The sequence below is a fragment of the Typopeltis vanoorti genome, chromosome 26 (genome assembly GCF_054136105.1).
Source record: "Typopeltis vanoorti isolate ZY-2024b chromosome 26, IOZ_Tvanoo_1.0, whole genome shotgun sequence".
In the NCBI taxonomy this organism is placed as follows: Eukaryota; Metazoa; Arthropoda; class Arachnida; order Uropygi; family Thelyphonidae; genus Typopeltis; species Typopeltis vanoorti.
Genome location: NC_143574.1, coordinates 16,126,791 through 16,151,489, shown reverse-complemented (window position 1 = coordinate 16,151,489; position 24,699 = coordinate 16,126,791). Strand labels below are relative to the sequence as shown.

Here is a 24,699-nt window from a genome sequence, read left to right as displayed (position 1 = left end):
ATCAGAGAGATAGCTGTCCCAAGGCTATCACTGATTCATCGGTATGCAGTGAAGAAGGCGGCAAGCTAGTGCCGCCATCTGGTGATCCATAACCCTAACACAATATTTTTAATGTCTGAAAATAGTGTGGATTCGACGGTCGATTTTCTTGAGTTTATGGGACGAAAAACCCGAGTTTCCGGGAGAAAAAACCCGCTAGCCCGTGCCAGAGATCGACTAACTCGGGAACCGGTCGAAAAAAGGCTTAGAAAAATTTCCTCTAGTTGGTGACTAGATTTGAACCACCAAACCCTTTCTTTGTGCGGTCAAGCGCCGTAGAGTGCAAATGCCACGTCTACTGAGCTACACAGGCTCTTGTTATTATATATAGGAAAATTTATTTAGGAAACATATTGAAAAAAATTTTAACAGCGATCTGCAGGCCTCATATACAACAGCCAATAACTGAACCGCTTATGACGATACAAAAAATTTTGAGCATTAAAAATTTGAAACACAACACAATGTTACTAACTAATTACTTCAAAAACACATAACTTACAACAGAGACACATCATATAACACAACCCATCAAAACTCTTTACACCCCCTAGATCCTTCAACAACTCATGTGGTTTTGTATTGATATCATACCTACACTACTTAACAACCTGCCACAAAATTTAAAACACATAGACAATTACGGAACATTAAAACACAAACTTTGGAGGGTATACCAACACAATTAATATAGCATTAACAGCTGTATGCATTTCACAAATCATCAGCACCCGACACCTGCATTGCATCTCTAAAAACGTACCAAACAACATAAATAGTATTTATGTTGGAAGCTAACAGTAGCTTCCACGTACGTGGGATTAGCATGCTTAATCGACCAATCCTCATAATCATCATTATCACAGTCGTTATTGATATTGCTATTATTTTACTTAACACTGAACACTGATTTCTTTGAAGAGACTGCAATGTGTTTACCATATATCCATAAATAGCTTGAATGATGATAATAATAATAATCTCTCCATGAAATGCATATTTATTAAAAATATGAATACATTCAGAATTATACACTTAATCCCTCTAGAGACAAAACACACTGAGTATGCTTTCCATTAAGAACACCCACTCAATAATGCTTTGGTCCACCTCTCTGTTCAATCATGTCTTGTAGATGTCTAGGGATAGATTCCATAAGGGGTCGAACATTCTCCATTCGTAACTCGACCCATGTCCGCTGCAACAACTCCGTCATCTCACGCTTATTCTGTGGAGGATCAGCAGTTCTTACACCCCGTTCTAGCATATCCCACATGTGTTCAATTGAGTACAGTCAGGGGAGTTTTGGAGTCAATGCAATGTGGCAAATTCGTTGTCATATTCCTCCAATCACTGAGTAGTCGTCAGCCCAATGACAAGAGGCGTTGTCCTGTTGAAAGATGGCACTGTGGTCGACATAGACCTCCTTCAGATTATGGATGGAGATGTCAGCTAATAGATCCCTGTTGCGTTCAGCGTTCACCATTTTGTGTTTGTGGGATGATTACCAATGGATTTAAGACATGCCAGAAAAATGCTCCCCAGACCATAACATCACTTCCACTGGCATGTTGAACCCCCAACCATACAACCAGGGGATAGGGATTCATGCTGTTTATGCCAAATGCGGATCTGGCCATCAGCATTGTGCAGCAGCAGGAAGCGGTATTCATCACTCCATATAATCATCTTCCATGAGGGTCCATTGCGAACGTTTCTTGGCCCATGCAAGGCGTTGTTTGCGATGCTTGGCCGTCATCATGGATACTGTTGTTGGTATCCGGCTATGGAATCCCAGGCGAAGCAAGGTACAGCGTATGGTGCATGTGGAAATGGGTCGAACTGCCCCACTGTTGTACTAGTGGGTGAGCTGTGTGACTCTTAGACGTCATTGCTGAGATAGCAGTTCTGACACTCGACACTCATTTCTAGGATCAGCCACGTCTGGCTGACGAACGTCAGCCCTTCGTCTGGATATCTGTTGATGATTAATCCAGTCCTGGTATACCCTTGTTACAGTAGTATGGGAGCAACCAACAAGTTAGGTAGTTTCCGAAATACTGGCGCCAGCCCTCCGAGCCTCAACTATCTGCCCGCTGTCAAATTGGCTTACATCGCCAGATTTCACCATTATTAGCAAACGTTTACTGATTACATACATAGTAGCCGCGCGTGACGTTGATATCACGTGGTTCTTGGTTATCGCGCTGATACCGTTACTGTTATAAAATGTAACAATGTATACACGATGACGATAAAGATGATGGCTTTAAAATAGCAATATGAATACCACAATTATTTGTTCTCACATATGTACAAAGTATAAAATATAATAATACCTATGCATTACAAATAATATATGAGTTCGTTACTTATCATAATAAAAACGTAGTAAGGAAATGTTTGTATCATGGTGTTAAAAAAGTATAGCTTTTCTCGAAGATCAATAAGAGTATTTTTGTTACTGTTATTAAAAAAAACTTACTAAACTATTACAGAATTTTTAAAAAAAAATGCAGTATAAAAACATGGAATAAATGCAATTATCATCCCCTGCTGCTAACAAAAGCTCCAAATGTAAATTTTGAATTAAAATAAACTGCAAATTGAAAATAAATGTAAATGATAAAATGCAAAACTGCATTAGTCTAAAAAAATTAATTGTTCTTGTTATGATTTCTATTAATTTTCATATTAATTATAATATTATATTGTCCTAATTATATTAATTGTAATAATATGTAACAAAATGTATACTATACTCATGTAATTTCTTTGAAAGATAATAAACTGTTTTTGAAAGAAAAAAAAATTATTATACATTTACTTAAATCTACTTCTCTTTCACTTTTCTACGAGAAAAAAAATAGCACTAACGAAGTGCTTTATATAAATATGCATATCAGATATAAATTATTTTTATTTTATTATTTTAACCATATTATTTTACGAATATATAATCGATTTGTAAAATATCAACTCAACTCATAGTTAAAATAGTAAAATTCAATAACATCGAAAATAAACGTGTCGTTTTCATGAAACACAAGCTGACATCGATAAACCGATTTTAAAAAAGGATTACTTAAGTAAAGAAAAAACTTTAAAATTATTTTATAAGAAAATATCGTGAACTGAACAATGATAACGTGAATGTTATAGATGGCGTAGAAGTCGGTTGCTTCTCGAGTAGCGTATATTTCTGTCACTGGAATCGGTTAAAAAATGACATAAATAAAAAAAACGACTACAAATATTTTTGTCTTTATATTTTTATTCGTTGCCACATGTAATTTTTATCTGTTTTAATTAAAATAATTAAAGAAAGTAGAGATTAGTTTATAAGTGTATAATCCATACTAGTTGGATGAAGCTAGCTTACATTACAAATTTAGTTTAATAAAAACTAAAGATATATAATTTGAAGAAAACAAGAAGCCAATGTGATGTGGATTAATGAGATGGCGGTATATAATTAACATCTTCCCAGCAAAATATGCCGTTTCCATGGAAACCAACTTGACATTTACAATAACCGCTACTATTACGAGGTATCACGCATGCGCCGTGACTGCTACATTCGCCAGTGATTTCACATGCAGACACGATTTTGGCTTCCTTTACCTCAGCATCGATGTCTTCGTCAGACACCACCACCAACATTTGTTGATCTTTGATCTTTTCCAATATACGTATTTCCTCATCGAGGTCACTTATGGAAAGAGGTGAAGAATAGAGGAAAGATGGTTCATTTGATGGCACAGTGGAATTAAAAATATCTTCATTGGATTTCGTAGGTGGCATTGGAGTCGTAGTGAAGATGGGGTGTTTCGTGGTTGTTCTTTTATCAGAAGATTCGTCTAGCTTTTCAAATGCTGCATTTTCTTGTAAAACCTCACCTATATCCACACCTTCGTCTTCATCACCCAAAGCTTCTAATGAACCACCAGCGTATTCATAATCTTTTTCTTCTTTTCCTTTTTCAGGGCTTCTACGATTTCTTCTTCTTTTCAGCTTGCGGTCTGAAAATAGTGGATGACTCTTGATTTGTCGTTTGGCTATCATGGTATAACCATTGAAGTTATGTAAGAAATTCTTCTTCTCCTTCTTGCGAATACGGTGTTGTTCGTGCATGCGTTTTCTCCTACTATTCGTTTGTGCCGGTTGATAATGTTCACTGACCACAGCTTGATTTGCTACAGCTTTCTCTGTGTCTGAGGTATGACTCGATATTTCTGGGATAGCACCTATAAAAATAAAAATAAACAAATGAAGATAAATAATGAGCAGATTGATCAAAAATGCGCTATAATAAATTTACTTTTCAACAAAATGTTGATGCATATATTGCCAACTTCACAATAATCATTTGAACTGCAGTTATGTAAATGCAATACGAGTTAATGGAAAGAATAAACATATATTAAAGTGTAATTCGAACTAGATACGACAATATACCCGAATACTTAGGAATCAACAATACGAGGGTGGTCTGAAGAGTTCTCGGCCTCGAGCTTTGATAACAACACTATCGGCAAGATTTTTTTTTTCTAAGTTGGTACATCTGTCATAAGCATCCATGCGAAATTGCAAGTCATTCTATAGAGTAGTTTGTTTTAAACAGCTGTCTGAAGCAAAAGTGTTGTCTGTATGCCTTGAAATGGATAAAATTGAATATCATCTGGTTAAAAAATTCTTTGTAAAAGAAGGTTTAACGCCAAAAGAAATTCATTCGAAGTTCATAAAAGTTTCTGGGCACTCTTCACCTTCGTTTTCGATAATTAAGAAATGGACTGCTGAGTTTAAAACGTGGCCGTACCAGCCTTGAAGATGATCCACGTGAAGGACGTCCAAAAAGTGTAACAACACCAGAAATCATTGATCGAGTTCACGATATGGTATTGGATGACCGGCGAGTCAAATTTCGTGAAATTGCTGAGACTACAGGCATTTCAAAAGAACGTGTAGGATATATTTTGCATGAAGAATTGCGAATGAAAAAGCTTTGCACAAGATGGGTGCCGCGCTTGCTCACAGCAGATCAAAAATACACTCGCATGAAAATTTCGGAACAGTGCTTGGAGCGTTTTAATAAGAATAAAACTGATTTTGTTCGTCGATGTATTACCACGGATGAGAATTGGATTCACCATTACATACCAGAATTCAAACAGCAGTCAAAACAGTGGACAGAAGCCGGTTGTTCAGTGCCAAACAAGACAAAGTCGGTTCCATCAGCAGGAAAGGTCATGGCATCGGTGTTTTGGGATGCTGCATTTTGTTTATTAATTATCTTCAAAAGGATAAAACAATAACTGGGGAATATTATTCCGATCTTTTAACCAGACTAGACGAAAAAATTCGTGAGAAAAGACCCGGTTTGCAGAAGAAAAAAACGTCTTTCATCAGGACAATGCACCTGCCCACAAAGGTGCATTGGCAATGGGAAAATTAAGGGATCTGAACTATGAATTGTTGGAATATCCACCTTATTTCCCAGATTTGGCTCTCTCTGACTTCTATCTCTCTTCCCAAAACTAAAAACCTTCCTTGTTAGTTAGTGTTTTTCTTCGAATCAAGAGGTGATCGCAGCTGTAGAGGGGGTATTTTATAAAATATTTTTATAAAATATCAAAATTATGGTAAAAATTTAAAAAAAAAATTAAACATGAAAAAATATTGTTTATTATCGATAAAATGATACAATTTAGTATAATTCAAAATTACTTAAAAATAAATCCATTATCATAACCCCAATAATATAACAAATATTATGTCTTTAATTGTCATGTCCAAATATTTAAAGAGACGGAGTAAACACGATAAGCACTACGAACACTCTACTTCTATGTAAACTGTATATAAACAACAGTGGAAAAGCGCTGCATTACGCTAATAGCTCGCTTCTCACTATGACGTGCATATGCTTGCGTACGTAGCAATATGACGCTGGGGTAAACACAGTGCTGCTAGCGCCCTCCTAAGTGCTACAAGATGGATTTTTATTATTTTTTATACAAAATAAGAGAATTGTATAGGATTGTTGATGATAAAATTAAATATTACAAGCAAATATAAAAATATTAACAAATATATTTATATATCGAGAAAAATTGGGGGCGTTGCAGTTCTGTAGTGCCTATGCATGAGCAGCCCCTGGTGTTGACACTATTTACTCAACATTAATATAATAGAATACATACACAACAGCGCGTATGTATTCTATTATGTTTTCGATTAACATCTACATTACTGAAATTTTAAATTGCAATTTTCCAAATTAACCTTTCTCACATAACTTCAGCAAACGCTCGTTAACAATACTTACTCATTTGTTCGATCAAAAACCTTTTCTTTGCAACAAATATTTCTTTCTTGCTGTACATCGAACATGAAAGCACGCCTTCTTCTTGCTTTCTTAATTCGTGAATGGACACCGATCTTCCAGAATGGCTAACTTTCATATTGCTAGGCAGCTCGTTAATTTCATGAGTGTTTTCGATTCGCCATTGAAACATCATTCCCACTGGTGGCAACATGATGTAACTCTCCAGGTGAACTGTAATTTCTTCTCCAGTATAGACTTGTCCGAGATCTGCAAGGAAAAAATGAAAATAAAAGAATAAATCTAGAGCGGTCTTTTCAGACGAGCATGGGAAGTTGATCGAGCTCCAAGTATGAAAATATTCATTGTATATATATATATATATATATATATATATATATATATATATATATATATATATATATATATATATATATATATATATATTATAATTATATATATATATATATATATATATATATATATTATACACGCCTGAAAGGGGGTGTACTTTGCATTATGGGATACATACCAAGGCAAGTGATATGAAGTCATTAGCCTCTATATATATAAGTAGCTCAGCCGTGAATATATTTCATACGCAAAACATTGTTTTGCATACTTGGGAAAAGGATTAAAACCAAGTATATAAGTTCTTGATCTTTAAAATATATATTATCATCATGCGTATCAAGGATTTAGGCTTAGCATGGCCTGTTCCGGCCTTAGAAGTCATCGTTGAATCGTTTAAGAGGATGTCCTGGTTTTCTTTTTCCTAATGGCTTGTACTTTAAGGCTTGTTTTGGTAATCTTTCTGTTTTTATTCTATGATCGTGTTCCATCCATTTATGTTTATATTTTTTATTTTTATTTTTCTATTACTGGCTCTTGGTTTAATTCTTTCATAATTTCTTCATTTCTTTTGTGTAAATAGATGTAAATAAGTTTTTTTTACCTTGGGTAATGCATATTAGGGTTACCAAGTAATTTTATAAACTTGTTTATTTTACTCCTAATCCCAAGTAAGCAAACAATTAAGTTTGCGCCTGAACGTAGTTCAAATCTAAAGGTAGTGCAACACCAGGGCAACTCATTGTTGCACCAATGAGTTGGAGCCTATCTCCTGCAGATAAGGGGAGACTACTGTATTAATAATAATAATAATGTGAGGTCAACAGCCTTTATATTCAAGTAGTCCAGTAGTGAAAATAGTTTACGATAAAGTTCGTTTTCTTATATGCGGAAAAAAAAAAAAAAGAAGCCAGTGTTCAACCTAAGCTGTCATTAACATCTATGCAGGCACCTAAATAATTTCCTTAATTAATGAAATAAAAAATACAACTTAATAATGTTTTGAATTAACATTTATCTTACCGTCTATTTTAAATCAATGTTTTCCAAGTTACTTTTCATGTAATGTTTTTTTTTTTTTTTCCGAATCTTTGTTTGATAAACTTTCTCAACCATGTAATATGCACCAGTTACGCTGATCAGCAAAATACTTTTTTTTTTAAATTTCTAATCAAAATTAATTTCATTTATAATGTAAATTTGTTTGGCTGATCCTAATGCATTTCTAGTTCTGAATCGAATTCTTCCGTCCAAAAAAAAAAAAAAAAAAAAAAATCCATAATTCCATCAAGTAAGGATTTTTTTGAGAGTTCAAATGAACGATTGCAGAGAGTTATCAGGATAAAAATTAATTTAAAAAATATTAATTAAAAACTTATGAACAATTAATAGAGATCAAGCTGGATATTGGTTGGATATAAGTCCGATCGGTTCGAGTTCGGATGATTTCTGGCGTTTCACATGTTTCAAGATAAAGATGATCGAATACGAACTTGCTGGAATGAAGAATATTTGGTCCAAAGAACTTCATGTTTAGTATCAAAAGTATCAATGACAAGTCTGGCCTTGAGAAGCAGATACTATTGATACTATTGATACCAAACTTTATGTTTAGTATCAAAAGTATCAATGACAAGTCTAGCCTTGCTTCTCAAGGCCAGACTTGTCAGATTCCAAAAATATAATATAGTCTTGATGTTCTTCAATTCTAATCAAGGCAGATCGGTCAGTCTGCCCAAAATAGCAAAGATGACATGAGCAGGTTATTGACACGCACCTGGTAAGGAAAGAGGTTGTATCCTTCGTAGTAGTGTGTCCGGGTAACGTTTGAGCAACGTCACATAGAAGCCACCGTACTCCCTGACATTGATTAGTTGCTTACCTTCTATTATAAAAAAAAAATCAGCTAACTCCTTTTTATTCTTGGAGGGAGTAGGCGAGGCCGTTTTTAGCCCTATCTAACTTTTGGAGACTGAGTGGGCAGTTCAATCTTCACTGGTAGCCAATCAGAGATAGCTGGCCCAAGGCTATCACTAATTAAGTGGCACACAGTGAAGAGAGACGGCTAACAAGTGCCACCATCTGGTTGTCCCTAACCCTAACACTCGTATTTAATGTCTGAAGTAATGTGGGTTCTACGGTCGATTTTCTTGAGCTTACGGGACGAAAAACCCTAGTTTCAGGGAGAAAAAACCCTTTGCCGTGCCAGAGATCGACTAACTCGGGAACTGGTATAAAAAAGGCTTAGAAAAATTTCCTCTAGTCGCCGACTAGATTCGAAAGCAAGTCTTCCTTCGTGCGGTCAAGCGCTGTGGTGCAAACGCCACATCCACTGATCTCACAGGCTTAGTGTATTTATAATCCATTCAGAAAGGGGGAAATTTTTTTCTTGTTGAATTTTCCACAATATAAATTAATCTATAGATTTTTTTAAATAAAATTTACTCCTTAAATGTTTCTCATTCGTATTCTCTTACCTTCAGGAATGATGTTTACTTTAAAGATGATTTCTGACGAAAAACGATGCATTTTATCATTCAGGTCCTCTTTTATTACTCGAATCACTCGAGCGACGAAACAGTTGAAATCAAAGTCAGATTCCACAATAGGACTTATGCGTAATTCTTTGCCACGGCTACCAATCACTTTGTTCCATGGAGTATTACCTGCAAAACATAGAAATATTCATTTACATATCAATAGAATTAGGAATGTCAGATGTACTTAATTATAACGGAAGACATAATAAATGATCTGACCTTGCAAAGAAAGACAGCATATTTCACCTTTTTTCAATGTTCCTAATCTTAACTAGTGTGTATTTGTATCTATTTGTATTTGAATAGACTGAAAAAGATCTACAAAAAAGTCCTTTAAGTGATTAGAATCGAATGTAGATCTTTCACCTGCGGACTAAGCGTCATGAAGTTACTGAAGAAATATTCAGATCAATGATATTTAAGATTACTGTCGACACGGCGAAGGCTACTTGAGAAGTGTAATATGTCTGTAAATTACGTGTATCCTCTTGATCGATTGACTATTTTGCTGTATAAAAAAAAAAAAATTCAACGTTCTTGGAGGAAAATCCTTCCCATTTCTGCATGATGGCCAGCTGACTCACCATTAGTCGAAAAAATCCTCACAGAGTGTTTTTTTCCCTCACATCCAAGACAGAATGCAAACCGGTTCTTTATAGCCAAAGAACATTATACACCCTCTGTCCAAAACGAAACCGAACTTTTCGAAATTAGAAGAAACTAATGGTGCTACCTATTGTATCTTTTTGTTGTCGAAAGCGGCAACCTTCATTAGTGTTGTGTCAACTGCTTATGACATTTGTTTCATTAGAAGCCGAGTTATAGTGCCAAGAGTGTTTTCATGAACGGTCGGAAAATGAGTTTCAAACAAACAGCGCGATTGGCTTTCGTGTTAAACTTGGTAAACGTTTTACCGAAACTCACCAAATGCTTCAAAAAGCATACGGTGATGAATGCTTATCCCGTACTGAAGTTTACGAGTGGTTTAAGCGATTTCAAAGTGGTCGTGAGACGCTTGAGGACGACGAAAAGCCGGGCTGTCCAAAACAAACAAACAAAAAAAAAAACTGGAATGAGAGAAGTTAACATCCAAAAAGTGCCTGATTTAATGAATTGGAGATTCCTAAATCAACTGTGCACAACATTTTGACCGAGAGTTTGGGCCTTTGTAAATTGAACTCGCGATTTGTTCCCCACAAGTTGACCGACAACCAAAAAATGTATCGAATTGAACACTGGAAGGACCTCTCGTAAGGACTCAAACTTCCTTAAAACGATCGTTACTGGTGATGAAAAGTGGTGTTTTGAGTATGAGCCCGAAACAAAGCGCCAGAGTGCTGAGTGGAGACCACCAGAAAAGGGGCATCCGAAAAAAGTCGCTTGGAGAAGTCAAAAGTAAAGACAATGCTGATTTGTTTCTACGATTCCAAGGGCATTATCCACAAAGAATTGGTTCCGCTTGGCCAAACGGTCAATGGTGAGTTGTATCTTGAGGTTTTGAAGCGATTGATAGTGAGAATTCGTCGCGTACGATATGAATATTGACAACCGACCGTTCGTCAAAACACAGTCACTCTTGACACTATAACTCTGCTTCTAATGAACCAAACGGCATAAACAGTTGATACAACACTAACGAAGGTTGCTGCTTGCGACAACAAAAAGATACAACAAGTGGCGCCACTAGTTTCTTCTATTTTCGAAAAGTTAGGTTTCTTTTTGGACAGAGGGTGTAGATACTACCGAGCTGCTGAGGCTAGGTACACAACCACTTCAATGCAAAGCTATACTAGTAAGAAACTTCTATCACCTATTTCCTATTCATTGTAGGGAAGCACCTTTTCCCTCTAATAATATGATAATATGCTTAAAACGATGCAATGTTTTTTTTTTTTTAAATATCTTTAATATCCAAATCAGGCAATAACTGCTGCATTTTTCAAGAGCATTATTAGAACTATCTAAGGTGGACACTATGGGATAACTATCACATATGCATATATGTTAGAAGAGCCTACATAAACCCTGCATCGATCATTGGGCCTACAGAAGTTAGTCTAGACACTACGCTTCCCCTCCTCCGGCTAAGCCAGTCGATCATTGGCGCATGCAAGTAGGATTTTTCTCCTGTATTTTAAATTCAACTCAGCAAAAGCAATCATAGAACACAGGCGAGTAAATACCAACAAATACTTTTACAATTAAAAAAAAAAAATAGCTCTTATCTATGTGCATTGAAAATGCACTCAACCTGGGCATTGGAGGACTAATACTAACATTCCTAGCAGAACATCAGTTTTATGACGTACAATTTAGCGGAAATATATTGAACTTCGCTGTACGACTACACTGCATATTGTTTACATATAACATGAACTCGTGTGTTTATATTTCACAAATACAAACATAGATTCCTCTTGAATTAATTGATTTAAAAAAATCATATCTCTTCATCTACCATATTCTGTATCGAAAGGATCCCAACATACTGGAAAAAATGTCAGTTTTTATTTTAATTTATTTATTTTTATTTTTTTCAATGCAATAACTATAGGGGAATTAGTCTGCTGAATACAGGATATAAAATATATGCAGGAATATTAAAAGAGAAACTAAGCAGTATTGTACAGAACAAACTACTGGAAGAACAAAATGGCTACCAAAAAGGCCGATCCTGTCTAGATCCAATTTTTACTTTAAAATTATTAATAGAAAAGAGAAGAGAATTTCAAAAAGAAACACACGTGGCCTTTGTTGATTCTGAAGTCTTTGACAAAATTTAGTATACAAATGACCCCGCAAATGAAGATAGATACAGTACTATTTGCAGTTGATCAAATAGTATTAGCTAAACTATCTTCTGATGTAGCTATAAAATCATTAAAATCATTCAGTGATATCTCAAAAACAATAAAATATGACAATATCTCAAGAAAAAAACAAATATAATGGCATTCAAAGGAGAAAAGCCAATAATAAGTAAAATAGTGATAGATAATAAAATACTAGAACAAGTAAACACTTTCAGATACTTGGGATGTGATCTGTCATACGAAGAAGAAAAAGACATAGACACTAAAATATCAAATTTTGTCAGTAAATGGCATAATAAATAGTATATTTAAGCCATCCCTGGTACAAAAACACACTAGAATCAGACTATATAATGTCTTGTCAAAACCAACTCTACTATACGGAAGCGAAACATGGACCATGAAAAGGAAAGATGAAAAACGAATTTAAACAGCAGAAATGAAGTTTCTCAGACAAACAGCTGGATATACCAAGTGGGACCACAAAGCAAATGAAGAAATCTTACAATCCCTGAATATAAAACCAATTATTTACTACATAAGACAGTATAAACAAAATGGCTAGAACATTTAAATCGAATGGACAACAGCAGAGTACCAAAAATAAGTTGAAAAAGAAGAATCGGAAGACCAAGAAAGAGATGGCATGACACCGGAACATTAGTCGTTGTCTATGTCTTAGTTCCATAGATAAACAGTGAAATAATGTACATAATAAAGAGTTTTCTTTTAAAACGCTAAATCACCTAACAGATTGTCTAAATTGATACAGTATCGCAATATAATACTGACTAAATGGAAATATATGTAGTTTATAATCAACACTAATTCCAGTAATTGTTTGGCTTTATTGGAAAATATTCTATGTAAACGTTAACATTTCAAAATCGTGTTCTAGAAACAACGTGATACTTTTTTCATACATTTCAGGCCTTCCTTAAGCAGGATGGTGATGTTAAATCGTAAATTATATGTTACAAATCAGTATTCTAAGAAATATGGTGAGGAACGTATTTGGAGAATACTTTCTGTTGTTTAGGATAATTTATGTGAATTATTTGTAGAGGCTTAAGGAGTGTGATCATCATTAACTGCATGCGCTTTACACCTTTCGAAAGTAAAGTTGCTAAAATTGGTATATACATTGAATAATGAAAGAAAAAAATGTGAAGGGAAATCACATGGTTGTTGGAACAACTGACAACCGAATATCTCAACTATCTATTCAAATAATGTCTTGAAAGTGTTTATACAAACATTACCTGTAAAATGGGCCGTGCTATAGAGCTCAATACACTGGCAGAGCTACAGCTTTTGTACCCCAGGGCAGTTCCTGAGTTTGCGGACCCTCTCAATACACACCAAAAATACTATAAAAAGTCAAAACGACGTATAGGGAAATAAATTAAATCCCTATGCTTAAATAACTAAAAATAAATCAGCTAATGCCTTTTATTCCTTTATAGGGAGTAGGCGAGGCCTTTTAACCCTATCTAGCTTTTGAAGACTGAGTGGGCAGTTCAATCTCCACCGGTAGCCAATCAGAGATAGCTGGCCCATGTCCATCACTGATTATAGAAGCCGCCGATGAAGAGGCTGGCAAGCAAGTGCTGCCATCTCTTGGTATCTAACCCTAACATGATATGTCACTGTCTGAAATAATGTGGGTACTACGGTCGATTTTCTTGAGTTTACGGGATGAAAAACCCTCTTGCCCGTGCCAGAGATCGACTAACTTGGCAACTGGTAGAAGAAAGGCTTAGAAAAAGTTCCTCCAATTGGCGATTAGACTTTAGTCAAACTTCGAGCGACCAAGCGTAGAAGACGCAAGCGCCACTTCCACTGAGCTACACAGGCCTACTTAATTTTTTAGTTGTAAGTATAGTTGCTAAAAACTAATTATTAATTAAAGCCAACAACAAATGGCGACCTAGCAGATCACAAAAAATCACAAATCGCTGAAGCTACGTTAAAACAGTCCTTATAGAGTTCCGAAAGGCTTCTGCAAGGACTGGTACCAAGTATTCGTCAAGAGCTGAAGAACATGGATTTCTATTGCTGCGCAGCAACACACATGCCAAACATAAGCTATTGCAACGTCAAGCTTTGTGGATGGAAAAGTATAAAGCACGCCACCAATCAACACTGGGCAATGGAAATGCATTCAATGGAATGATGATCATGCTTTGCCAGGTGGCGCAGCACGACAGACGAGACTGGGTATGGCGGATGCAGGAGAACACTACCTACCCGAATGTCTTGTGTCGAATGGGAAATTGGGTAGAGTTTGGAAGCTTGGCAGAGTTCTGATCTCATGGTCTAGGGCTGTTTTTCATGGTTTGAGCTAGTCATCTTAGTTCCAGTGACGGGAAATTGTGATACTGTGACCTATAATGAAATTCTAGACAATTCTATGCTTCCAACTTTATGGCAAAAGTTAGGTGAAGGTCCTATTCTGTATCAATACCACAATTCTACTGATTTTCTTCTCCTTTTTGGAATGTTTCTCACACGAAGGAAATATTCCCCAAACAACGATACAGAATTACTAATCACTTGATGGAAATCCTGCTGACTTATTGGGATTTATCGTCTAAAAAAATGGGAGAATGAGTTATGTGTGTGTGTGTGTGTGTGTGTGTGTGTGTGTGTGTGTGTGTGTGTGTGTGTGTGTGTGTGTGTGTGTGTGTGTGTGTGTGTGTGTGTGTGTGTGTGTGTGTGTGTGTGTGTGTGTGTGTGTTGGAGTCCCAAATTCTTCTACTGTAAATACATCTGATAATTTACCACAGCTACCTTTATAGCAATTTATAGTTGATTAATAGGAAGTTAAATTGCTTTGTTTAGCAGTAAACCAGAGACATGTAAAGTCATCCATTGACAGAATTGTATGTCAATTATGTATGCTTTTTGGTAAAAAAAAAGCATTGGGGAGCGGGAAAGAAACACCTATCTCCCTTTAAGTGCCTGTTGCCTGAAAAAAGGCTTAAATATTCCTAGTATCATTAACTTCGTAACCATACCCTAAAACCAGACAATGGGCTTGAGGGCAGGTGGGGAACCAACAACTCCCGAGCATAAAATAGGCACTCAAACAGGTGGGAGGAAAAGAGAAATTTATCTATGCCGAACGTATTATCACGCACTAGTTACAATCTCTGAGATCTTAGAACATAACGTAGCGCAATTGGAAGAACGATGGTACATTGCGCCCTTCGATTGGAATAGGCCTAAGTTCGATTCTCTTCGCGACGGGAGGAATCTTTATGGAGGAATCTTTATTTACCGATCTCATATGGAGGTAGCAGGGTTTTTTCTCCCGGAAACTCGGGTTTTTCATCCCGCATACAGACAAATCGGCCCTTCAGAACACACGCAATTTACAGACAAAAATTACTAGTTGGGGTGGTGTTGGAGGTGGGCGGTAGATGGCGTTGATGGAGATGATTCGTAGTAGCGGTTAGGTGTAGATGTCCTCCCGCGATGAGTCTTCGGATTCCTTGGAGGCATCAGGAATAATAATAATAATAATAATAATGATAATAATAATAATAATAATAATAATAATAATAATAATAATAATAATAATAATAATAATAATAATAATAATAATAATAATAACCTTCTCTACGAAGGTATTTGAATGTTGTGGCTCATAGCCTTGGTATTCCACATTCTAAACATCACAAACTCATAATCAAATCTTATACATAATTATTAATGTTAAAACTCACCGGGATTAATTTTCATTATAACAGAGTCATTCGTATTCATCATCCGAAAATGGTGCTCCCAAAAAATCATGACACGTTCTCGGTCTACTTCTTCTTTTCCTAACTTGACTGATAATGTCAGGGAGTCCCCAACAGCTCTGTCATACCAGCACGTTTTGTGAACAGCGTCATAAAAATCACATTCTCCTCCAGGAAGTACGATGAGAAGTTCTCTGAAGACAAAGTAAAACAATATTTATTTACATTTACACACACACACACACACACACACACACACAGTTGACAAAATCTTTTCCGTTCATGTAGTAAAGTAAAGAAAAACTGTCTGAACATTACTGAACTTTCTGAACATGACTTCTGTAGTGATTGGTTTTAAATCATCTCGCTTTTCTCAGATGCTCTGCTGTTCTTTTGAGAAGTCTCCAATTTTTTCTGAGCATCGGGTCATGTGTCCATTGTTTAGAAATATCTATGTTCAGATCCTATCTGGGATGTGAGGAACTTTTATAAACTCTTGTAATTAATAGACATAATGCACTGTTGTCATAACTTTAGTTGCTTCGGCTATAATTATCCTGCGTTAAAAAATTAAAAATTAAATTTAAAAATAAAAAATCCCGAATTTCCTAGAGAAACATTTCAAACAACTGAGAACCCTACCGATTTTTTTTTAATTTTTGGTATGTTTCTCAGTTATATACATCCAGTATCGCCTTTTTTCCAAAAGTGTAAAAAAAGGCGTTAAAAACGCCGTTTCGCCCTGTCTTATTTTGGAGACTGAGAGGCAGTTCTACACATTTACCCAGTCAGAAATAACTAGTCTAAGACTATCACTGATTTTTAATAGTCATCAGGGGAGAGAATACGGCAAACAACTGCTGTCATCTCGTGGTCCTTAAACCTGTCATAGGCTATCACTATATATTGTCGCTTGAAATAGTGCGAATTCTACTATCGATTTTCTTAAACCCTAATTTTCTGTGAGAAAAATCTTTACTTGCTCTTGTTAGAGATCAACTAACTTAGAAACCGGTTGAAGGCTTAGGAAAAGTTCCTCTAGTCGGTGATTGCAATCGAACTTAGAAATTCTTTTGGAAGTCTAGCATTATGGATGCATGCAAACTCCAAACTATGGATTTTAAGGGCAAAAGTGAATCGCTGCGCACATTCGAGATTTTTAAACAATAATGCAACACACACACGCCTGGTCGTCCGAGCGGACAGCATATCCCCTCTCTCGAGCCATTGATTGCAGAGTCGAATCTCACTTAACATGAACGTTTACGAATTTTTTTTTAGGTGATGATCCGATGCAATATAAATCAGCAAACGCCTTTTTATTCCCGTATACGGGGAGTAGGCGAGGCCATTTAGCCCTATCTAACTTTTGGAGACTGAGTGGGCAGTTCAATCTCCACTGGTACCCAATCAGAGATAGATGGCCCAAGGCTATCACTAATTAAGCGGTACTCAGTGAAGAGAGACGGCTCAAATGTGCCGCCATCTCGTGGTCCCTAACACAATATATTTAATGTCTGAAATAATGTGGGTTCTACGGTCGATTTTCTTGAGTTTACAGGACGAAAAACCCGAGTTTCCGGGAGGAAAAACCTGCTTGCCCGTGCCAGAGATCGACTAACTCGGGAACCGGTCGAAAAAAGGCTTAGAAAAATTTCCTCTAGTCGCCGACTAGACTCGAAACCGAGTCTTCCTTCGTGCGGCCAAGCGCCACATCCACTGAGCTACACAGGCTCTCTGCAATATTAGTATCGTAACTTTAACTGTGGCATAAAAAAGTTATATGCTTGAATTGTAAAGTAGGATTGTCTAACTCTTAGCCCGCCAACAATAATAATTTAAGGTAAGTTGATATCCTTCTTTGAGATTCATATAATTACAATAAAAAATCAACCAATAATTAATTAATTAATTAATTAATAATAATGATAAATTCGAACTTTCTCCCTCCTACAATTCACGATAACAACTTACATTTCTTCTTCAATTTCTTCCATCAGAAGTGGTTGGTAGTGATGACCCACATCAGCATTTTCTGTCTCGTTTTCTTTGCCGTTGTTTTGAGAGCTCGATCCTCCTTCAAGTTCAACGTCAAGTGCACTAAACAGTCCGGGCATAAACTTCTCTACCAGTTTATCTTCAGGATTTTGCACTTTATTACTTAGCAAAGTCAGATCGGCCGCGAACGCATTTGGATTTTCTGAGTACTGCAGCTTAATGTTAGAACCGATTTCTGTGTTTGCTTTTACATCTGCTACAAAGGGGCTTTGAATGATGGTCGCTGCAGCTTCACAAAGAAAAATTAACCAGAAGAGCTATCAAAAAACAAAAATAAATAAATAAATATCAATAAACAATAAATAAATATCAATAAACAATAAATAAATATCAATAAACAATAAATAAATATCAATAAACAATAAATTAATATCAATAATTTATTTACCATTTTTTCTAACTTAATTTTAGCCAAGTCCAACGAGATCCATAAAATATCATACTTTACATGAGTTCATAATCAATTAACCAATACTGTATTTCATTACAAAGCTTTCCACATGCGCACTTCCACTAGCTCCTCTTACGGCAAAACTTGTAATGACAAACAATTTTTCGTCTATAACAGACAAATCGGCTTTCAGAATACATGCAATTTACACGCAAAAAATACTAGTGCTGATGGTGGGCAGTAGATGGCGCTGGTGTAGATGAGTAGAGATGCAGTGTAGTTGGCGGATGACGCAGTGGAGACGAATAATAATAATAATAATAATAATAACCTATTTTAATAATACTAATAATAATCAATTCGATACAACTGCATCAAATGTCCTATTATTAATAATAATAATAATAACAGCAATTATTCGTTTATTAAAAATTTTATACATCCATAGGTCGAAAAAAAATTTTATCTTACCCACGAGTGTGCTCTTAGGTCAAATAAATTTGATTTATAAATAAATTTGTAGAAGAATATTACAATAACCAGTGCGAGATTGATCTGCTGAAGCTGTGCGTTTAGACAACTGTATAGATAGTTTTCGTCTTTCCCCACAGAAATTTTATTTGGTAGGGGAGGAAGGGCTACGCCACAGAAATATCACAAGCTGTATGCTATCTAAAACGCTTCACTAATATTGATACTATTATTTATTTGATTTATTTGCTAGTATGAGTCTATACTACTTATTTACATTCACCATTATGTAGTTAGAACAGTTGAATTTGATGTGTCCATAATGCTGATACTATTTGGGGGTTAGTCTATTTGGGTTTAAGCAGGTTAGTCAGTTGCCTCATACGGGGAACAAAAATCTTCTGCCATCTAAAAACTTGCACAAACATCGATATCGTGGGATTCAAAGCTATACCTGTCCTGTTTGTTGGATAGCTGAGACACACTGAATTCGGCCAACTGGATTTTTTTAATATGAATTTATATTAAGTTCATACAAATACCAAATAATATCCTAAAAGCTATCATAAGTATACATGAAAATAATCAGATACAAATAAGATTAAATCATGAGTTATTATACTAGAGAGATAAACCAAGGGGTCCGACAGGAATGTCCCCTCTCAGCAACTCTTTTCAATATTTACCTAAATAAAATAATAATAAAATGGAATAAAAATTTCCATCAAGGTATTAAACTTTCTCCTACTGTGAACTTAAACACTCTCCTCTTTGCCGACGACCAAATAATAATTACAAATTCTGAAGATAACTTACAGAAAGCTATTTTAGATCTAAATGAGATATCCAAAGATTATGGTATGATAATATCAACAGAAAAATCAAAAACTATGGCCCTTAAAGGACAAGATCCAGCAAGAACTAAAATAGTAATAGATAACAAGATCTTAGAACAGGTGAATTCATTTAACTACCTAGGATGTACGATCACATATAAAAATGAAAAGATATAAACGTGAAAATTGCAAAATATTTAAAAATAACAGGAGTAATTAACTCTATATTTAAACCAAACCTAGTTCAAAAACAAACCAGGCTAAAAGCATACAATACATTAGCCCTACCAGTCTTATTGTGTGGAAGCGAAATCTGGACAATAAAACAAAAACACAAACAAAGATTAACAACAGCAGAAATGAAGTTTATGAGAAAAACTGCAAAGTATGCCCTATTTGATCACAAAAGAAACGAAGAAATGATGAAAGAATTAAACCAAGAACCAGTAATAGAATAAATTAAAAAATATAGACATAAATGGATGGAACACGTTCAAAGAATGAAAACAGAAAGATTACCAAAACAAGCCTTAAAGTACAAGCCATTGGGGGGGAAAGAAAACCAGGAAGTCCTTGAGGCCGGAACAGGTCTTGCTAGACCGAAATTCTTGATATGCATGATGATGGTATTAAATTCATATGTTGTCAGCGCTGAACAACTAGGAACAAGCAACATAACCAAGTTAAGCTTTCTAAATTCAGCAACGCTGCCGTCCAAGCTTTTATAGCTACTTTATCCCATTGCAAATATTTTGTAGACAGATACTTCTTTAATGCACATCTCGACCACTTCAGCCATCCAACAAGAAACGAGGTTTGTCTCAAAATGATTGATGAAAGTCTTCTAAACCAATAAATATTCACAGTCATCTATGTCTTAGTGGAATATGTGCTCACTGCCTATTAATTATAAAGTAGAAACGCCATTCACTTTGGTAATCATGTCTACCCATGTTGGTGACGAATTCGTACAACGCCTTATTCCTTTCTCCCCTTACATGAATTGACTCTTCTTGGCACTGTACCAGCCAGGGTTCTCGCATCTGTGGTCGGACATTTCAAATTCTGGAGTTTTCCATACAAAGTGTTGGCCATCAGCAGGTGAATTTGTTTGTATCTCATTCGTATTTCATTGTATTTTAGTAGTTAAAACGCAACGTTAATGTATTTTCTTCAGATTTTTGCATTTGAGGCGAAATGCTAATTATATGCTACTCCTAAATGTGAATCACTGTTAGTTTTTCATTTTTATTCGGAGATCATATCCCCAAAAACAGCTATGTATACGTAAAATAACTTTTGTAATTAATTAATTATTTTTTTAATTCTTTCGCCTTAGAGAGATTATAGTACAACAGAGCAAATATACTTATATACAAATATATACTTTCAATTCAACGTTTCTCCAAAATATCCAAGCAAACTTTGGATATTTTGGAGAAACCTTATACACATACTGACATAAAGCATGTATAATAATTTTCCTGCTAAAATAAATGCTCACTTACTGTTAAATGCAAATCCATTGAACACGAATATTACTTATTTTTTGTTTCATTTCCACCCATCCTTCTTGGACGTAGAGGGAGCTAGGTGTCTTGTTTTCATATTATTATTGTACTTCAAAACATTGCTTTTATCTAATTGTTTAACAAGCAAAGGGAAACTGTTGCAAATATTGTTGTAAAAATAGAATGTGTAAAGAGCCAATTGTATTTCCTATTATTGAGGTAATTGTAGTTACGCTACGATACTGGGTGTTTATTATTGATAATATGAATGTTTTTATTGATGATAAAATCATAAATTATTGTGATATATAATGTGAAAATGATACGATAATTGAAAATATATTTTATCTTTCATCTTTTGCTTTTTTTTAATGTTGCTTATTTTCTGAAAATAAAAAGGTCATTTAAAAATCAAAATACGCTGTGATATAAATCTTAAAATTTATTTTATTTTTTCTTCGATTGTACGAAAAATATTTTCAAGTTTTTTCTGTGAAATCTCTTTGGGCTTGTCAGTGATTAAATTTTCTTCATATTCTTCGGGATCTTACCGCTGTGCATCTAAATTTAGTAGGTCGGAATCACTAAATTTCTCAGATTGAGATTGAATTAACTTAGATTCATTTGAAAAGCCTCTAAAATCATTTGACCATGTGGAAGAATGTGCTTCCAAACGGCTCGCATATTGCTAGCAGTAATTTAGTCGAGTTTGCGACTTTATAACCAGGCTGAGATTTCTCTGATTTGGCTAGAAAAGTCTTGGAAGGCATTCGCTTCCAAAAAAAAGGCCGGTTTCATCGACATTAAATATTTGTTGGTCACAATAGTCCCCCTTCTTCCACAATTTTCTTCGAAATCTCTGGATAATTTGCGGCCACCTCCTTATCTGCCTGTGATTCAAACATTATGTAGGCTATTACTCTTTTAGAAATCACCCAGCACTAGTGTGGAATTCTTCTGGTTTTCCATCATTGATAGCCCTTTCTTTCAAGGTTGCAAAGAGTCTTAATGCTTTTGATTTAATAAGATCAGTGCTTAGCGGGATCCGTTTTTGGTTACAATCTTCGATCCATGTAGAAAGAAGTCAATCATTATAATTTCGAGTAGTTCGCGTGTATGATGAACTTGAAGCAGCCTTACCTTTCTTTCTGTATTCAGCAGTTTTGCTTAAAATTGTTCTTATAAGTGAATAGGTGATTCACTTATAAGAACAATATGATCAGGAAAATGCTATGTAATTAGCAGACGACATAAATTTTGGCGGTAAATTTGGAACATAGTATAGATAGCATACATGGAAGTAGTGTAGTATGCCCTTAAAAATAACTTTGTAAAATGTTTCAAATGGGTAACTAAATTATTTCATTCTGGTGAGTAATTTTTTAAAATAGTTAGCCATAAAAATGTACGGATAGAAAATGTTTAAAATCTGTAACATTTATTTTAAGATGTATACAGGCGCACTAATCGAATTTGAGTAAAGAAAAAAAATTACGCACTAATCGGGGGCGCATTAATTGAGGATTGCTGTATAAGTAAATTATTTTTATAAGCTCGTAATTTATCCATTTCTATTAATTTTTTAATGTTATCAATTTTCCTCCCTCACCCTCAAGTTAAAAGACGTTTTTATTTATATAAAGGTAACAATCAAATTGCCGGCCTGGTTGGCCGAATGGTTGGCGTATCCGCTCTCAAGTTGCGGGTTCGAATCCCGCGTAGGTGCGCCTGTTATCTTGAAAATAAATGTTATTACAGATTTTAAACATTTCTATCTATTCGTTTTTTATGGCTAACTATTTAAAAAAAATCACTCACCAGAAGACAAGGATGTCTGTGATTGTCTTCCACCTTTATACATTCCTATTATATAAACCTGTATTATTGGAGAAAAAAACAACTAGAAATATAAATCCTCTAACATCCTTTCATCATTAGATCCAACTTTCTGCAAATCCTTAAGGAGTTAGCCACAACTTCTCACCATATCGAACTTCGCCTCACAAAAACAGACTTATATACTAATATTCAGTTTTTTTTTTTTTTTTTTTTCAATGCACATAACGTTTCGTATTTAGTTTCCTACCTTGTGGCACCATCTGTCGGCAGTTCCTCGCATGATTAATCATTAACATCATCTTTCATTAGACACGACCTATTTTCCTGATGAGTGGGTTTTATTTCTTTTTCCAAAGTTTGTATTCCCAGAAGCTATATTGAGGCCACTGGGGAAGATAGACTTCTACAATGAAAGCGATGAAAGCTCAATATTTAACTACGGAAACAATAATAGTATCGCAGCATACTAAATTAACAAAAAGCCGAATCCTAAGTTGCTTTACTAGAAAGAAAAAGTAAAAATCCATTCGAGTTAGAGATGCTTATTTATTTAATTTTTTTAAATTTTAGTTTCCCATTTACTATTTTCGATGTACCTTCTCTTCTTCCCATATAGTCATCATCATCATCATGCGTATCAAGGATTTAGGCCTAGTTATGGCCTGTTCCGGCCTTAGAAGTCATCGTTGAATCGTTTAAGAGGACGTCCTGGTTTTCTTTTTCCTAATGGCTTGCACTTTAAGGCTTGTTTTGGTAATCTTTCTGTTTTCATTCTTTGAACGTGTTCCATCCATTTATGTTTATATTTTTTAATTTTTTCTATTACTGGTTCTTGGTTTAATTCTTTCATAATATCATCGTTTCTTTTCTTGATGTTAATTCCTTGATGCAAATTTTTATTCCATTTTATTATTATTTCATTTAGGTAAATATTAAAAAGAGTTGCTGAGAGGGGACATCCCTGTCGGACCACTTGGTTTATCTCTCTCATATATAAGAGCTCATGATTTAATTTTATTTGTATTTGATTATTTTCATATATACTTGTGACAGCTTTTAGGATATTATTTGGTATTTGTCTTTCTTTTAATATGTTAAATAATATGTTTCTTTTAACTTTGTCAAATGCTTTTTCAAAGTCAATAAATGCAATATGTGTTTCTAAATTTTTCTTCTTTTCTCTATTATTAATTTTAGGCAGAAGGCTGGTTCTATACATGATCGTCCTGTTCGAAATCCATTCTGTACTTCTAAAATAAAGTTTTCGGAATATTTCATTAGTTTGTTATTTAAGATTCTGCTGTATATTTTGTAACATGAATTTAGTATACTGATACCTCTATAGTTTTTAGGGTCATCTCTATTACCTTTCCTAAAGATAGGAATCACAATTGCTTTTTTCCATTTTATTTAAAATTATTTAAATTTTAAATAAAATTTTATTTAATTTTATTTAAAATTTATTTAAAGATAATAGGATTTTATTTAAAAATAATAAGTCTTCCTTTGAATCTTGTTCCTGCGTATTTATATAGTTCTGAACCTAGTTTATCTTCTCCAGGTGATTTTCCGTTTCTTGTTTCTTTCAGGCTGATTTCTAATTCTTCTTCAGTTATTTCCTTTTCATTTTCGTTAATTGTTTGCCAGTTGTCTTTTTTAAAATATTTGTCTGTCCACAATTCTGTGTAGTAATTTAGAAATTCTTCTAATTTCAATTCGGTGTTTAATTTTATGTTTTCTTTGGTATCTGCATTTAGGTGTTTCAAAATCTTATAT

The 24,699-nt window shown here is 34.8% G+C and overlaps 2 protein-coding genes across 6 annotated transcripts in view; one reads left to right on the top strand and one right to left on the bottom strand.

The window, feature by feature from the left end:
• Positions 1-3,301: 3,301 nt before the first annotated feature.
• On the bottom strand, positions 3,302-23,049 carry LOC150092359 (uncharacterized). 3 transcript variants are annotated; one of them, XM_090415102.1, is made up of 6 exons: positions 22,903-23,049; positions 17,792-18,132; positions 15,800-16,011; positions 9,193-9,381; positions 6,368-6,634; positions 3,302-4,286 (listed from the first exon to the last, which is right to left on the bottom strand). In XM_090415102.1, exons 2-6 carry the CDS (start codon positions 17,932-17,934, stop codon positions 3,493-3,495), a joined length of 1,605 nt encoding a protein of 534 aa, XP_090271228.1. In that variant the 5' UTR covers positions 17,935-18,132; positions 22,903-23,049; the 3' UTR covers positions 3,302-3,492. The 3 variants fall into 3 exon arrangements, with proteins under 3 accessions (XP_090271228.1, XP_090271229.1, XP_090271227.1); XM_090415103.1 differs by having other exon boundaries at positions 23,007-23,040; XM_090415101.1 differs by lacking the exon at positions 22,903-23,049 and adding an exon at positions 21,082-21,228.
• The window catches only part of MESK2 (misexpression suppressor of KSR 2), a 170,981-nt gene continuing 167,469 nt past the window's right edge, over positions 21,188-24,699 (top strand). Inside the window, exon 1 of one of the 3 annotated variants that reach the window (XM_090415106.1) lies at positions 21,188-21,303. The gene's annotated coding sequence lies outside the window, so the exon portion shown is untranslated. The remainder of the gene's footprint in view (positions 21,304-24,699) is intronic. The other 2 variants (XM_090415110.1, XM_090415108.1) reach the window with 2 other exon arrangements.